General features: G+C 35.9%; 1 protein-coding gene across 2 annotated transcripts in view; it reads left to right on the forward strand.

Annotated features, from left to right (window-relative positions):
- ARHGAP15 (Rho GTPase activating protein 15) overlaps nucleotides 1-17,606 on the forward strand; it is a 606,459-nt gene that overhangs the window by 344,883 nt on the left and 243,970 nt on the right. For both annotated transcript variants that reach the window (XM_046657907.1, XM_046657908.1), the window contains exon 9: nucleotides 2,926-3,048. In XM_046657907.1, coding sequence (XP_046513863.1) covers nucleotides 2,926-3,048 — 123 coding nt within the window. The remainder of the gene's footprint in view (nucleotides 1-2,925; nucleotides 3,049-17,606) is intronic.

A 17,606-nucleotide genomic window follows, 5' to 3' on the forward strand; every position in this document is an offset into this window, starting at 1 on the left:
AGCTGTATTTAAAAAGGAACAAGAAATAAGTTTTAATAACATATTAATTTTAATAATATATTTTATTTAACCAAAAAAATACAAACTATTGTTATTTGAACTTATGACACAAGCTGCATTTCAAGTGCTCAGTAGCCCCAAGTGACTAGTGACTACCATATTGAACAGCACAGGTCTAAAGCAGTGCTTCTCAAAGTTTGAGTTCAAGTACACGTAAAAAATGATAGTATTTGTATGTTTAGCCCACTGGAGTAAGTGAATAAGACTGCTGCTAGCCAACGGCAACTGTCCCTGGGGCTCAGGCTGCCTGGGTCCTCCTCAATTACCCTGAGTGCTGAGGACATCATTAACTCTCACCCATATGACCATTCTGCTGGACACAATAGTTGGGAAGCTATGGTTTACAGCAGTGGTTCCTAACCTTTTCAAGTGATGGATCCATTGAGGCTCCTCACATGATAGTGATTGTACTTTTATCACCAATTCATTTCATAAATAGGTAGATGGTAGATAGACAGATGATAGATTAGATATGTATGTTTTATAAGTATATGCTATTTATAGAGAGATATATTGTTAAAATAATACTTGTTTTTATGCTTTTCACAGTTTCTTTACATTTTCTCAGTGTGTGAGCAGACCTTCCACCACCAATAAATGAGAACTTAAGCAAATCCTATAACTTTTCCCATCAATTCAAAGCAGTGATTCTCAATAGGGAACAATTTTTCCCTCCTCTCCCCTCAAGAGACATTTGACAATGTTTGGGGACATTTTTGACTCTCACAACTGAGGAGGGGATGCTATTGGCGTATTGTGGGTAGAGGCCAGGGAGGCTTCTCAACATTCTGCTTATGCTGCCCAGGACAACCCCCTACAAAATGAATTGTCCGGCCTAGAAGGTTAATAGTGCCAAGGTTGAGAACCCTGCTTTAAGGTAATATAAAATATTATGGTCCTTTTAAGTGGCAAGTATCGCCTCAGCCCAATCGTTAATAGTGCCTAATCCCATGCGATAATCAAAACTTTGAACTGACTTTAAAGTTAAAACTCTGTTCTTCACCTGGCTAGGGAGAGGGCGGCACGTTTGTGTCTTTCTGTCCTCAGCCTTACACTTCCTCCCAAAGCCCGATCTTGCTAACACAAGTTTGCAGCTACTTTCTGGTCAAAGCTAGGGGAAGGAGGATGCAAAAGTGTCCTTATTTGACTGTTTATAAGAAGGCTTCTCACACTCTGGGCCAGGCAGACTTTTCAAAGCAGACATTCTCCCTTAGGCACTTTTCTGGGTTCCTTGGAGACCCCGCTAGGAACATTTGACTTCAAATCTTCCCATTCAGGCAATTTATTTTCTTCCAGCTGCAGCTCCCTCCTAAGTCTCTCTTTCTCTTTTTTCTTCCGAGTTCCTCAGGAGGAGACAGAATGACTGAAGTCTAGCTCCCCTACAAGTATAACTTAGTAAATGTTTTGCACCCAATGCCTACTTAAAAAAACTTAGTTGATTGAAACCATTCTGCTTTAAGTGAGTAACTGAGTTCTCGATATTTTTATTTCCCTTCTCCTTCAATTCTTTCACCAATATTCCAGTAAATTAAAACACCAGATAAAAATCCTATATCCATATCCAGTCCCATATCCAGAATTGGCCTTGGACAAGAGACTGAACCTCTTTGCCTCAGGTTCTTCATCTCTAAAATGGATAAAGTTATTTTGTATACTTCCAAAGGTCATTGTGAGAATTCATTCAACAAATGTTGACTGAATATTTACTATAAGCTAAACAATATTTGAAGTATTAGGGACACATTAGTGAACAACATTTACAAATGTAGGCAAAAATCCCTGCTCATGTGGAGCTGACATCACAGTAGAATTAAGTTAAATCATTTTAGATGCTTAGGAGTGTATCAAGCACATAGTAAGGTCTAATACATTATAGATAAATTATTATTAACCCAAATGAATGATTGGCTTATTCTAGGATATGGTACGAGAGGAAAAGAGCCTCTACGTGCCTAATAAAGTATCTCAAATCCTCACTTTATGTAAATAAATGGGTTAAGACAGTGGATGGCCCAGTTAAGATCTATGTCTTATCTTACAGAGAATATAATTTGCTATCAGTGATTAATAATAAGTTATCTTAAATGTACTTAGACGCTATACTTAATGAAGGTCTGGACCTTGAGTGTTATGTCATCATTTAACTATTGATTTTAGCATGGAAACTGATGATCAGTAGACAGTCAGCAAATATTTGTTCAGGAATGAATTTGACACACCCTAACTTTGCAGATAAAGGTGAGGATAGGAAGCTGAGGACAGGGAACTTATGAAGACAGGGAAAAAGTTTGAGGCAAATTTGTGTTTCAGAATTTCAGCTAGAATTGGTGGTAATTTTACATCAATAAGGAGAATAAGAAATATCTGCTTCAAAAAAAAGATATCACTTTGGGTTAACATAAAAAGATGATTGACAAAATTATGTGGATAAATAAAACCTGGGAAAATGCTTGGATTACCTAGAGGTAGTATATAATCATCATAAATTGAAGTTAACAATTCTAAAAAGTTTTTCCCCTAATTTAGATGAATTTTTCTTTATTCTGGCTGTAACTTTGTGTATAGATACAAATAGGTGGAATGATCCAGATAAAGGTTCTCATGGTAAATAGGAAGGAATGAAAATGAAAATAAATTGTGAATATATGGAGTTAACCACATTCTCATTGCACATTCATGTTGCAGCAGAGCTAATATTTTCATATGGGCAAATTTTACACATATGCTCTATATAAACAGAAGGGCCTGAGCTATTAATTCAGGTAGTTGTTCCATAACTACTGTTTTCTATTTGCATTTGCATAAAGTAATAATCATAAAGGAGAAATTTACTGAAAGCCTCTGACTTTCTTTTTTAATCTCCAGTGTTCAGACTGCATCACAGTGCTTCCGATACAAGCGACAAAAACCGAGTTAAAAGCAGATTAAAGAAGTTTATTACCCGAAGACCTTCCCTGAAAACTCTGCAAGAAAAAGGACTTATTAAAGGTATAAGACATTTTATACTTTTACTGTAACAGTGATAAATGAATGTACCTCTGTGTCTATAGCTATTCAGCTCTAAAGGAATATGAGGATATTTGATTCTTTTTAGGTTGCTTACTAAATGTTCTGCTCTATAACAGAGATAAAAAACAGTTGTCCAGAAAACCAATCCCGAGAAAATAAAGGTTGCATCAAAGGATGCTTGGAAAAGATACCTCGTTTTGCCCTCAGAGGACCTGGCTCTGCGCTAGCAGCAGAGAGCGGATTAGATAGTTTAGCGGCCCGTCGGAATGCCCGCGTGTCCACATGTGCCTGGACAATCCAAGTTTACACCTACTGAGCCAGCAGACTTCATAACAGCAGCCTTTTTCACTCTCAGAGGTGTCCTGATTTAGAAAACAAGTTATCTGATCACCTTACTGTAGTCTGAAATAAGTGCTAGGAAGAAAGAACTATAAGTAAAATCTGAGACAAACTAATGTCATGAAACCATATGGGTTTGTGAACTGGAGGACTGAAAGTGCAGTCTAAACTGAAATAAGCAAGTACTTTTGCAAATATATCTAAAGTAAGGAATGAAATATCCTACTCCAACCTATCCAATAGAATAGAAAAACAGAGACTGTGGTATTAGACTGATTAGAATTCAGACTTTGGTTCTACCACCCACTCGTATCCACGTGGAACAAATTATGATCTCTCTGAGCCTCAGATTTCTCATCTGTTAAGTGGGGGTCCTCACACCCACCATTGAGAGGGCCATTGAGAGGAATAAGTAAGACAATCCATGTAACGCATTTAGCAGAGTTTCTGATACGTAAGTATTCAATAAATGTCCTCTGCTATTAATGCTATTATTGTTCATTACTGTTGTTACTACTGTTGGTGTGCCAAACAGATGAAAGGATGGGTAGATGGAAAGAGCCAGTGATATAGCAGATTTCCATAACTGGTAATCACCTTATAGATCACACAGGCAAAATGTATTATTTTCCTAAAATGAAAACATATGTATCGAGGTCATTATTCTCCCTGTTTTTCAAATTTTCTAACTGATGGATATATTTTGAAAATTAAGTGTGAGAAAGAACTTGAAAATGGGCAAAAATAAACTCTGAGGGAAAGTTGAAAGACTGATCCTTGTACAAGGGAAAAGGTGATTTAATATACAATTATTTCTCAGGAACAGGGCAAAGCAGATCTACAGTTTTCAGCAATACTTAGTATGAGAATTATTTAAATAGCATATCATAACTGTTTGACCTATCTATTTCAGTGCATTTCAAAACAAGTGAACATATCACAAAAATCATCTGGCACTCCAAATCAATGGCGGAAAGAGAAATTTTATGAAGCATGAATCCATATGTCACTAATAGAGTAGAAAAAGCATTTGGGGGTAGAACCAACACCTGCTTTAAATCAGGCTTGCCTCAGACTTTTACTCTCTGAAGATGTCCTTTTCAGTGTCACAGACAGTATTTGATCCTCTACAGATTCAACTTCATATAATACTAGTACTTTTAGAATTCATCCTATAGATTATCATTTTCTTAAAAAGGATTCAGTTACAAGTTACCTGACATCTTGAAAAAATATAAAGCTAGATTAGTAGCCCAAACAATCCCAATTTGACGTAAAGTCCATATTTTTCATGACTGTGATAAAATGAAAGGGATTTTAATTCAGTGGCAGGGTCTGGTCCCCATCAAAATGCTAAAGAATTAATAACGACGGTGCTCTAGAATTGGTCTCAGAAAGCAGCAGAGGAACTGGATGCCTAATGCAGTTTTCATACTGATGTAATGGAACCACTGAACACACTCTGATGTGTGCATTTCCTATCTTAGAGCTCCATTAAATTTTCACCATAGCTGACCAATGAGTCAGTATTCATTAGTAGGGCTATGGAAAATCTATGTGAAATTCTGATTTGATAAGCTTCCATTGTTGTCTTCAGTGGAATTTTCTTCCAAATACAGATCAAGTTATGCAAATATAGTCACTTCTTGGGCTTGTTTCAGTTTTAACTGTGAACTTTTTTTTTTAAGGCTTTTACTAAGATTTTTTTTAACTGAGGAAAAGACATTAAACCATTTTTAAAAATACAGGCCCAGTCAAATTTAGTAGTCCATTTTCTTAGCGTATCTCAGGCGAAGATTTAGAAAAAGCAATGATATCAGTATTTTTGATTGGTTACACAAAATCATATTAAATATATTAATGATTAATGATGAAATAGTTAATTTCTCCATGTAAAATGAATTAACTCTTTCAAGGGGAAGAATTAGTTAGAAAGAGGGATAATGGTCTTTAAAATTGTTTTGCAGTGCATTTGCCCAAAGAATATGTATCAAGTTCTTTAAACTGTCTGATTTTCTAGGTCTGGAAATAAAGGCCTCCATTACCAAGGTTCCGGAAAGCTGTGTGTGGTAATTGGGTTTTCTAAGTCTTGTTTCTGATACCTGGGAAGGGCTCTGCCAGGCACAGCCACTTTTCCAAGTGTTTCTTTACTCTTTCATGTGATGTTAGCAAGAGGTTGAGAGGGCTGAGCTTTGAATTCAGCCAGCCTCTATTGAGCACCCACTGTGGGGCAGGAAGGGCTGTGTTTTATTGACTTTATAATGCCCAGCAGAACAATATCCACAAAGCGCTTTATGTGAAAAGAGAATTGTCCCAAAATCACACAGTAAACTCAGTCACAAACCCTTTCTTCAAAATCTGCTTTTGGGACTCACGGAGACCTGACCAATATGTGATTTCCTTGGCTAGAATCTAGATCTGGAAACAGTCACTTGACGGGGCGGCCTTTTCTCATTTCTTTAATACAACTAATGGGAAGGTTACATTGCAGTGCCAACAAAAGGGCCAGCAGATAATTCTGAATGATCACTCAATGGAAAAAGATTTTAATAGCCCAGGTGGGTGTAGCAATCATTGTGCCATTGCAGTGGTAGCTTCTGAAAAGCCTTCAATTTCTCCAAGCGCATTCACATTTGCCAGGGGGATGGCGAGCACTTTTTAAATGTATGAGTTTATTGCCTTGAGCGTCTCATTGGAAACAAAACTGAAATCAGTTTAATATGTAAATTATAGGCAAGAGGGTACATTTTAGGGTGGTAGGTGTGTTTGTACATGGCCTCTACTTGCTTTTGGAACTGAATAGCTCTTAGCGTCAAACTACCTTACATAATCTTTCACATAACAGCATTGACATCCAAGAACAGGAAACACTTAGCAATGCAATTTTTAGAAAAGATAACAATTGTTTGTTTTTGTAGGAGCAACTAGTATTTCCTTACATCAAAATGATAGAGTTAGAGAGGACTGTTTGTTTAGAAAGTAGTTTCTTTCGTTTTAATATGGACGAAGCCATACCGGATGGTATTATTAGAAATTAAAAGTAATGCTGTACTACATCTATTTTTCAATCAGTATATTCTAAAGGAAACAATCTGCTTAAAGATTAAGTAGTACACCTCCAGGATTTATGATGAAAACCAGCGCTTTCCTGCCACATCCTAGTTTTGCTCCTTAGGAGGTACCAACTAGAGCTGTTTCTATTTGTAGTTCTTCTGGCGGTTACCTCCATATCTTATGCTATTGTTGTTTGGGGTATAGATTAGTTGTTTTGGTCAATATCTTTCTTATCTTTAATGTTATAATGTCTTGATTTATCAAGCTTAGACATTATCTAAGATTTTTTTTACATTAGGCGTGAATTCCACTCTATCAAACCAGACCTCATCCACCTGGCCCTTTTCCTCCCCAGTTACTTATGGTCAAATACAGCCGGTATCAATGTTTCCACTGGCTTTCTCTGAAACTTCCAACATCTTTAAATCTCTATTCATTGTTCTATTAACCATGGAAAATTGGGACTTACTGCCTCCATTGACAAGATGAGGAATTTAGTGCCCTCTCCCCGTCTCATCTCCCCTGCCTTTGCTATTGTAATCTTTACTTCTACATGAAGAAAATTTGTATTATTTCACTGGTTTCTGTAATTATGACATTTATAGGTTAATTCTAAAAGTTAAAAACCAAAACACAGCACTCCTACAATTATGATTATGTAAGGGTGTTTTCCACAGCACCAAGTATTAGACTTCCTTCTCTGTTCTCACAATATCATGACCCTTGTGACCCCCCGCAAAGAGTGATGCCCGTTGATCGTAGTGAAAAGGGTTCTCATTCTTTACATTTGAAAATTACATGAGTACATTTATCTTGTTTCACAACCACAAGCAAGTCCTCCATTTGTTCTCCCCTATTTTGGATCTAAATGTGAAAAAAATCATTTACTTTGAATTGATCATGCAAATATTATGGAATCTTTGGCCAAGTCATTTGCAGATTAGATTAACATATCCATGAGTCCAAGGCTATGCCTTAGGGCCACACAAATTATAATGTTCTTGTTTGTAAATTTATGCTCCATCGTTTGCTTATAATCATGTTATCTTTTAGTTTGATTCATTTTTTGATTGTGAATTTCTTGGACAAATTTTTTCCCCCAGAGTTTCATCTTTTTCTTGCTTTCTGGGTCTTTAAGTCATAAAGGGCTTTAATCCTCTTGATTAAACAGTCTATGTATTCTAGTCTGCAACTTCCTGCTTTTTTCCCCAGAATAACTTCTAAAGTCTGCCCATCATCTTACTCTGATTTGGATTGGTTACTTGCCAGCTTCACCTTTTTTTTGTTTCTCTCCAAAACCCCTGAGTACATAGTTATGTATTCCAGTTGCAGGTCCTTCTAGTTGAGCTATGTGGGACATCGCCTCAGCATGGCTTGATGAGCGGTGCTAGAGCCGGGCCCAGGATCCTAACCCTTGAAACCCTGGGCCCTCTAAGCGGAGCATGCGAACTTAACCACTTGGCCCTGGGGCTGGCCCCCAAGCTTTACCTTTATTACCCTATGATTTCCTTTCACAGATCTTCTGAGTCATATTCACTGTCTTCTGAATCCCATGCCTTTTCTTTCTTGCTGTAATTCCTTCTATTACTATGTGACAGCCTCCAGTAACTCATTTAGTCATGAGATCCTGACTATCTAAAAATGTCTTCAGTGTGCCCACACTCCAGACCAACAGTTTAGTTGCATGTAAAATTCCATGGCCTGTACAACACAGAGTTACAGGTTTCATTATTACTCTTTGTACTTTGAATTTTTTTCTCTCCGAATCATTGGAATTTTTTTGTCTTTATTTTGAGATTCTATAATCAAGATAACGTATGTAGTTGGCAGAATTTTTAAAATTTATTCTGCTTGGCACTCAACTTGAAGAACTGTGATTCTCTCTCAGGAATTTTTTTCTCTTGATTATTATGCTGATAAGTTCTTCTCATCGGTGTTCTCTGTTTCCTTCTTTGGGATCTTTATGATGTGAGTATTAGATCATTAGGATTTATTTTTCTCATATTTTAAAGGAATTCTCAATTTTATCCCCTGACGTGTTTTTTTTAATTGCTGTAACATTGGTGTAAACACTATATGAATTTCAGGTGTACATCATTATATTTTGATTCCTATGTAGACTACCTCATGTTCACCACCCAAAGTCTAGTTACCAGCCATCACCAGACACTTGTGCCTTTTACTCTTTTCACCCTCCCCGCTCCCCACTTCCCCTCCGGTAACCACAAATCTAATCTCTGTATCTATGTGTTTGTTGTTGTTGTTATCTTCCACACGTGAGTGAAATCATACGGTATTTGGCTTTCTCTATCTGACTTACTTCACCTAGCATAATACCCTCAAGGTCCATCTGTGCTGTCACAAATGGCAAGATTTCATCTTTTCTATGCTTGAGTAGTATTCCATTGTGTGTGTGTGTATGTGTGTGTCTGTGTGTGTATACATATGTATACACACACACACACATCTTCTTTATCCTGAGTAGTATTCCATTGTGTATGTATGTAGGTATGCATTCTTTATGCATTCATTCATTGATGGCCACTTAGGTAGTTTCCAATTATTGACTATTGTGCATAATGCTGCAATGAACGTAGGGTGCAAATATCTTTTCAAATTAGTGCTTTCATGTTCTTTTGATAAATACCCAGAAGCACAATAGCTGGATCATATGACAGTTCTACACTTAATATTTTGAGGAATCCCCATACTGTTTTCCATAGTGTCTACACCAGTTTACCTGCCCTCCAGCAATATCTGAAGGTTCTCTTTTCTCTGCCTCCTCTCCAACACTTATTTCTTGTCTTTTTAATTATAACCATTCTGACAGACATGAGATGATATCTCATTGTAGTTTTGATTTGCATTTCCCTAATAATTAGTGGTGTTGAACGTCTTTTCATGTGCCTGTTGACCATCTACATATCTTCTTTGGAAAAATGTCTGTTCAGATCCTCTCCCCATTTTTTAATTGGTTTGTTTGTTTTTTTATTGTTGAGTTGTATGAGTTCTTTATACATTTTGGATATTAACCCCTTATCAGATATATGATTTGCAAATGTCTTTTCACAATTGTTAGGTTGTCTTTTCGTTTTGTTGATGGTTTCCTTTGCTGTGCCAAAACTTTTTAGTTCTATTTAGTCCCATTTGTTTATTTTTTCTTTTTGCCTGAGGAGACATGATATTCAAAAATATTATGCTAAGACTGATGTCAAAGAGCATACTGCCTATGTTTTCTTCTAGGAGTTTTATTGTTTCAGGTCTTACATTTCAAGTCTTTAATCGATTTGAAATTAATTTTTGTGTATTGTGTAAGATAATGGTCTACTTTCATTCTTTTGCATGTGGCTGTCCAGTTTTTCCACCACCATTTATTGAAGAAACTTTCCTTTCTCCATTGTATGTTCTCGGTGATTTTGTCGAAAACTAGCTGACCATATATGTGGATTTATTTCTGGTCCCTTGATTCTGTTCCATTGATCTGTGTGTTTTCTTCTGCCAGTTCCATGCTGTTTTGATTATTATAGCTTTGTAGTGTATTTTGAAATCAGAGATTGTGATACCTCCAGGTTTGTTCTTTTTTCTCAGGATTGCTTTTGCTATTCAGGGTCTTTTGTTGTTCCACATAAATTTTTGGATTCTTTGTCTTATTTCTGTAAAAAATGTTGTTAGGACTTTGATATGGATTGCATTGAATCTGTAGCTTGCTTTAGGAAGTACGAACATTTTAACTAGGCTAATTCTTCCATTCAAGGAGCATGGAATATCTTTCCATTTCTTTGTGTCTTCTTCAATTTCTTTCAACAATATTTTATAGTTTTCAGTGTACAGGTCTTTCACCTCTCAGCTTAAATTTATTCCTAGGTATTTTGTTCTTTTTGCTGTGATTGTAAATGGGATTGTATTCTTAATTTCTCTTTCTGCTATTTTGTTGTTAGGGTATAGAAATGTAATTTATTTTTGTATGTTGACTTTGTACCCTGCAACTTTACTGCATTCATTTATTATTTCTGATAGTTTTTTTGTAGATTCTTTAGGGTTTTCTATATACAAAATTATGTCATCTGCACATAGTGACAGTTTTACTTCTTCCTTTCCAATTTGAATCCCTTTTCTTTCATTTTCTTGCTCTGGCTAGGTCCACTGACACCATATAAAATAAAAGAGGTAAAAGTGGGCATCCTTGTCTTCTACCTGTGCTTAGAGGGCCAGCTTTCAGTTTTTCACCATTGAGTATGATGTTAGCTGTGGTTTCGTCATATATGGCATTTATTATGTTGAGGTGCTTTCCTTCTGTACTCGTTTTATTCAGAGTTTTTATGATAAATGTATGGCATACCTTGTCAAATGCTTTCTCTATTTCCCTGCCTTTGTATTAATTTATTTTGACTTTAGCAATTATTTTCAATTTTCTAGATGTCTTTTTTATTCTCTGGTCTTTTTTACATATCTCACTCTCTTACATGCTACCAGGACAAAAACTTTGTTGACCATTCTACTCTCACACCTAATAGTGAAAATGGCACTTAGCACTCAATAAATGTTCCTAATTGACTGTGAGAAAATAGAAAATAAATTATATCTTTTCTAACTTATCGAAGGATATAAATTAAAATTTATTTTTGTTATTTTGGATTTTTGTTTTTGTTTTTTATTTTAAAATGTTCTTTTCCGTTCTTTGAATCATCAATTTCATCTAGGTTCCTTTCTTTCATGTGTTTATCTCATTCTATTTCTATCACATTAGGGATGCGGCTCAAATGTCTGGTGGGCGATGGTTGTCCATTCTTATCATAGAATGAGCCTCCACAAAGACTAGCTAGAGCTCTGTGGACATGGGTAGAGCTTGCCAAAGATATGGTTTTACTGTAGGGTGATCTGTAGGGACTCCCACGCGTGCCTCAAACATCAAATATTTCCAATGGATACAGAATGCCTTATATACTCTTGATAAACTGAATCAATCTTTATAAACTTTCTTATGATGATAGAAAATTTTCAATTCCATTTTACAATTAAGAAAATTCAGTTTATCTGAAAGTATCTTTAGAATTTGACTAAGCTAGGTTTAAGGCAAGATTCTGCCATTTACCAGCCATATAACTTAATATTTGGCTATTGACTTTTTCATTTATGAAATTTACGTCATAAAATTTAAATGAAGTGTTATATGGAAAGAACCTCGCACGGTGTCCAGCTTCTCTTAACCAGTCAGCAACTTCCTCCCTTACTTCCTCCCCTCCTGCTTTCCATCTTCCCTTCTTCCCTTCTTTCTTTTCCTTCTTTTCTCTCCCTCTTCTTTCTTTTCTTACATAGGTTTATGAGGCAAATTATGACCAAGATGGCCCTAGGAAGCTGTTCTCCCAGGTATTCCTCTAGAGTCTGAGAAATCAATCCAGGCAAGTGTCAAGGAAAGGCAGCAATAACACACTTACTTCAAGAACAGTACATAGATAATTTGTAGTTGGCTCATATTTATCTTTTTGGTAACTTTTATCATGGTACTCTTTATACATAAATGGGCATGAGCTCATTTCTTTCCTCGCTACACCCACTTACACAGTGTTATCTGATGCTGGAACACTTAAGTAACTACCCACACAGACACAACTAATTATTTAAGGTTTCCATCATATGAGAAAATAATGTCTTTGAAATTTAGCACTTTTGTAAAATATGTCAATTATATTGAGAAGTAAAGAAAAATTTACCATTCAAATTGCAGATACAAGTTATCAGCCTAAACTTTCAACAGTCGTGTTTATGAATAGCAAAATCATTGAGTTAAGAGGAAAGTATTTTTTAAATAATTTATCAGAACTGATTATAACAGAGTAATCTACCTGTCACATTGTTAGTTTAGGCAAAATACATATGGGCAACATTGCAATATACCTTTGAGTAGAGACATGCTTCAACTTTGCCACTTTATCAGTGTTAGTCTTAGAATAATTGCATTTGAATTTATATACTGGGGCATGGGTCTATCATTGCTTGGGCCTGAAATACTCTCATGACTTCCACAATATGCACTAATGTGCTTAAAAATATCTTGTAAATCTTCTTTTCTTTAAACTTCTTTATGGTTCATAATTGAACTGTGATCCTTACGTGTGAGCTATGTCATGATTTAATATTAGCCAAAATTAATAGCCAACCTTAAGCCTCTTTATCTTGGCCTACAAGCTTCCTGGTTCCTTTGCATTTATAGTTCCCAGGCAGTTTCTGTTATTTAAAGGCTCTTGGGAGCAAATGTGTTGGTAATAGAGTACCACATAGCTAGTTTTTGTTCAATAATAAAACACAGGTCACCATGAGAGATGGCAAATGTCGAGAAAAAAGTGCACCTGGGTAGCAGGTTAAGCCCATGTCTTTTAAAAGCGTGTTATCCAGGGAGGAAATGATCCAGGTCTTATGAGATATTAAAAGCAGAGTAACTTTGGAGCAACAAGAGAAAAATGAGGTTCAGAAATGGAAGTGAATTAGGTAAGAGGAAAAAGAATGAGCCAGAATAATAAGTTGGTTTCCCTGTGGTTCAAGAACTTTCTTTCTTATGGGCAGAGATCTTTCTTTTTACACAGGCATTAGTTAGAATGTAATATTATTTGATATGGTGACTTATACGTACTCAAATTTTAGTGTCTGCAAAATGGCTTTACCAGTAATTTCCTGGTATAACCCACTATATTTTGTGTGTTTGCAAATAATAATAACAACAATAATTCTTCTTTTTCCTTCTTTTAAATTACATTTCTTTCCCTTTCAGTCAGGTCCTCAAGATCTTTCTCCTTTTTTAAGTAAGAGAAAATGCCAGATAATGTCAGGCTTTAGCCCTAAAACTGACTGGATGTCTAGTAATAGCCATTCTAAATGCTGGGAATATAAGATGAATTAAGACCTAATTGATTCAAAACCAACATATTGACGTTTTGTTTTTAACCAATGGCTTCTAAAACCCATATAAATTCCTGCCCTGGCAGTAGATGCTGGTTTTATTCACTCCATGGACTATGCTTAAAATATTGCCCAGAGTTTTGACATATTCTACAGGGTCAGTCTAATCTTGGTGTCAGTTTGAAATATCGTCTTTAAGTCTTCCAGTCTGAAGCCTGACAGGTTTCCATACAACAAGAAGAAATAGAGTATGCACACTAATAAGGAAATAGTAACAGGGAGAGACAGGTTTTGTTTCATAATGTGAATTTATACCATATTTTAAGCATACCCTGTGCTCTAGCTCAAATTGCATATGTGTGTAGATTGTAGAAAAGATACAAAACCTCCCCTTCCATCCCTGATATTGCACCAGCCAAAGTTTATACGCTTTCTGAAGCGTATCCTCAACTAGTTGCACGTGACCAAAAGTCAGGCTAACGTGCTATTTCCTTCTTGTGTCAAGAGGCTGCTGCCCTCTGGAGAGATGGTCTATGACCGTTTCAATCCTCTAATCACATCCTAAATCTTTCCTCCATGAAACTACCTGAAGAGAAGAAAAAGATGCAGGCTCTCATCAGTGTTCACAAGAATCCTCTTTTTTAAAGGTTAGCATTTATTATTGATACCCTGCTGTTCTCCAGCAGGTGTTCTCATACTGCGTAGTTCCCCAGTGACTCTTAGACCCTGCTCCACAGGCAGTGGAAGAGTCTTCAACTTGGTTCTTGTTAGCTTTTCAGGGCCTCTGTAGACTGTAAGAACGGTTTCCAAAGCCTGGCCTGGCTGCTCTCTTTCTCCTTTGTAATTTTTATAATTCTACTGCTTACACAAAGTACTAGCTGGTGATTTCATTTTGTGGTAACATGGATAATCGAGGGAAAGGAAAACAGAATTTCATTCTGACCTAAAGATTCATAATTTGAACAAATGTATAAATAAATGCTTCATATGCAGTGAGATGAGTTGAATTTTTCATAGTACTGGAGAAAAGTGATCCCACTCCTTTCTCACTCATGGTGTCATTGGGATTTGAGAGTCCACAGTATGCGTACGTTGAATGTGTCTCTAAAGATAGTACGTATCAGAGCTCTCACAACCAGTATCTCATCAGAGTCCACATTCAGTAGATGTGTGGACTGCCACAAGCACAGGAAATATTAATATCAACAATTCATTTTGACATATCCTAAGATTAAGATAGTGCTCTTTTATTTCCGTTATCATCACTGACAGTTTGGCTTACAAATCTTTCCGCTCAAATTCATGTCCATTATAAATCAACAATATTCCACAAATTCTGAAGATAAAGAAAAAAACAACTGTATCATTTTATTTGAGGGGGGCAAATTTCGTTCAATATAAAAACATTTTTACCTTTAACTTGTTACCCTACCTGATTAATGACATGAAAATTAACCAGCCTCTGTAAAATTTTGTCATCAGAAAAATAATTCCATGTTGCAAAAATGCTATTCCAGCATTTTCTATTTTTCTCTGTGGGAAGGAAGCAAGAGGCCATATCAGAATTTGGGTAACCAGAATTGGTGATCTGTCAGTGTTAGTCAATTAGCAATAAGGAGAAGTATATCTTTCAGCTTTTCTTTGAAATTAACTATATTGCTGTAAGTGTGTTTATCAAAGCATTTTCTGGGGCAACAGATCTGAAAACATAAACTTGATGTAGCATTGTTCCTCCTTAGATATTTCCCTTTAATATGTCCTTTCTTTTTGAAGATAAAATAAAAGTACATAAAAGAGTTCTGGGAATAGGCAGCTGTATGTCATAAACACTCTTCACTCCCCCTTGCCCGGGGCCCCCAGCCCCCGAAATTTGGAAATGATTTAATTGAAGTGTTGACTGCCTTGATCTGGTTGGAATACTCCTCCTTCTTCATTGTCTTCTTCTCTCTAGGGAGGCAACAACCCTGTCATGGAGTCATTCCTGGGAGGGAAAGAGGTATTTCAAGCAGTCATATTTTCCAAACACAAAATTGAGACACATGGCATGGCCTGACAATGACATAATATTTGAAGTAAGGACTGTGCTCAAAGATCCAGAACATATGGTTGAAAGAGTATTCTTATAAAAAGCATCTATTAAGACACTTTCTAGGTCTTATTCGCAAAAGGTACATTCCCCCATCTCTTTTATTCTCATTTAAAAATATTACCCACAAATCAGAAGACCGACCAGTTTTCCCTCAAACGTGTTGCTTTGCCAGTACGAGAAGCACCCTGTTGACTAGAAAGTTAAATGTACAGCCATCAAGAAAGTGATGCAAAGCAGACTGCCAAACATATTATGAATATATTGCTCTTCTTAAAAATGCTAGTTGGTTTTTCATACTGGAGTATTGACTAACTGCCTGTGTTTGATGTATGGTTTACCAGCCTGATGTCGACTTATGGTTAGAGCTTAACTTGTTAGTTCTGCTTTTGCAGCCAATTCAGAATAACTACAGATGCCTCGAGATATTAAAATTGACTGCTCAAATGGACTCAGTGTGGGAGTTTCATTGGTTTTAAATTGATAACAGCTGAAAGAGTGAATGATTAAAGTGTACATGGGCATAGGACACAGCTCTTTCCTAGGAATTCTTATGAACAAACTCCCTTAGTGTGGGACTTTTTTTTTTTTTTCATTCTACATCATCGTTCTTTCTAAGCAATCTTGGGTTAAATTTTTAAACTGCACAGGAATATTCAGAAGCATACAGAAGAAACAATTCCTGAGAAACTGAGATAAATTTTGATGAAGTATGTTTCTATTCAGTAGGGAACATTTAAAGTTAAGTAGCATTCCATAAGGTGGTAATTGTGTCTATTTCCCAGGCATTTGAGTTAAATAAGCTGTATAGGAAACATAAACTGTCATAATAGAAGGGTTGGAGTGTTGTGTACATCTCTTTATTTACCTCACAAAAACCAAAGCTCCAAAGTGCCGAATCACAGATAAGTCAAACAAAGCCTTTCTTTGCTTTCCTATTCTTCTGGAAACAGTTATTGTTTTCATTATTTAAAAAGATGATCTGAACACTTTCTTCTCATACAGGAAGAAAAGAACACAAAAGACAAATAAGAAAACTTTTCTCCCCCTCCTCAAATCAGCGACACTTATATAAAAAAAGGTTTTATGAAAATGTCCTTTCACAATTTAATAGTAGCTTAGGAAAAAAGCCCGGTAAAGAAAAGAATTCAGAGAAATTTAAGACATTTATAGAAAGAAATATCTGTTTATACATGCCTTCTTCAACTTATACTTTTCCAAAAGTTCAGTGCCCTTACTATCAAAACTGTGACCTAAATCCATTCTATTTCAATAGTCTCTGGTATTTAACCGTTAATATTCCATTAAAAAATATTAGAAGCACTTGATATAGCTAACTGATAGAAAACATCAATCTATAATAATAAAATTAAGTTGGAGTTTATTGAATAAATTTTATGTACCCATTTCACGTAATCATGTTTAAAAGGAAAAGATTTAGATATATCTGACAATAACATCAGCGGATGCCGAAACATATGTTCAGACATGTAAGACAATCAAATTATGAAAGATGCTCTCATTTTGAACAAATAAGTCATATACAGTTGGTCAGTATTTATAAGAAAATTTGTTATGTATCTGTTGCTCAAGTTTTGTCCCAAATTATAAGCTGTGTACCTGGACTAAATCTTAAAATTGCCTAAATTAATGCCTTCCTGAGAGGCATACAGCCATTGAATCATGCTTTGTGTTGTGGTGAATAACTTGTGCAGCTAGCCATCTAAGAGACTGATACAAGGATAGGCATTTTCATAAGATCTAATATCTTTAGAAATAGAAGAGCAAAAGAGAGAAATTTTCATTCTCTTTCAACAGTTGTTGAGCTCCAATTTTTTTAATGATTTTCTTATCTATCCCTATTAGACAGGAGGGAGATTTTAGAGGAGATGTTATCCAAGTTAAACATATGTGAGGGTCATTAACTTAAATATATCACTCCTAACTTGTCCTTTTGAACTTGGAATTCAAACTCATAAGAGGAAAAGAAAAGATGGAAGCGGAAGAAGACTGGCCTGCGTTAACCTCGCAATGAAGGAATCTATCACACAACTAGAGGCTGAGAAATAAGAAAGCAGATGGTCTGAAAATAATATCTTGAGGATATCTTAATATCTTGAGATTCCAAATAATCTAGATTTCAGAAAAGCCATTACTTCCCAAG

Source organism: Equus quagga, chromosome 4 (assembly GCF_021613505.1).
Source record: "Equus quagga isolate Etosha38 chromosome 4, UCLA_HA_Equagga_1.0, whole genome shotgun sequence".
NCBI lineage: Eukaryota > Metazoa > Chordata > Mammalia > Perissodactyla > Equidae > Equus > Equus quagga.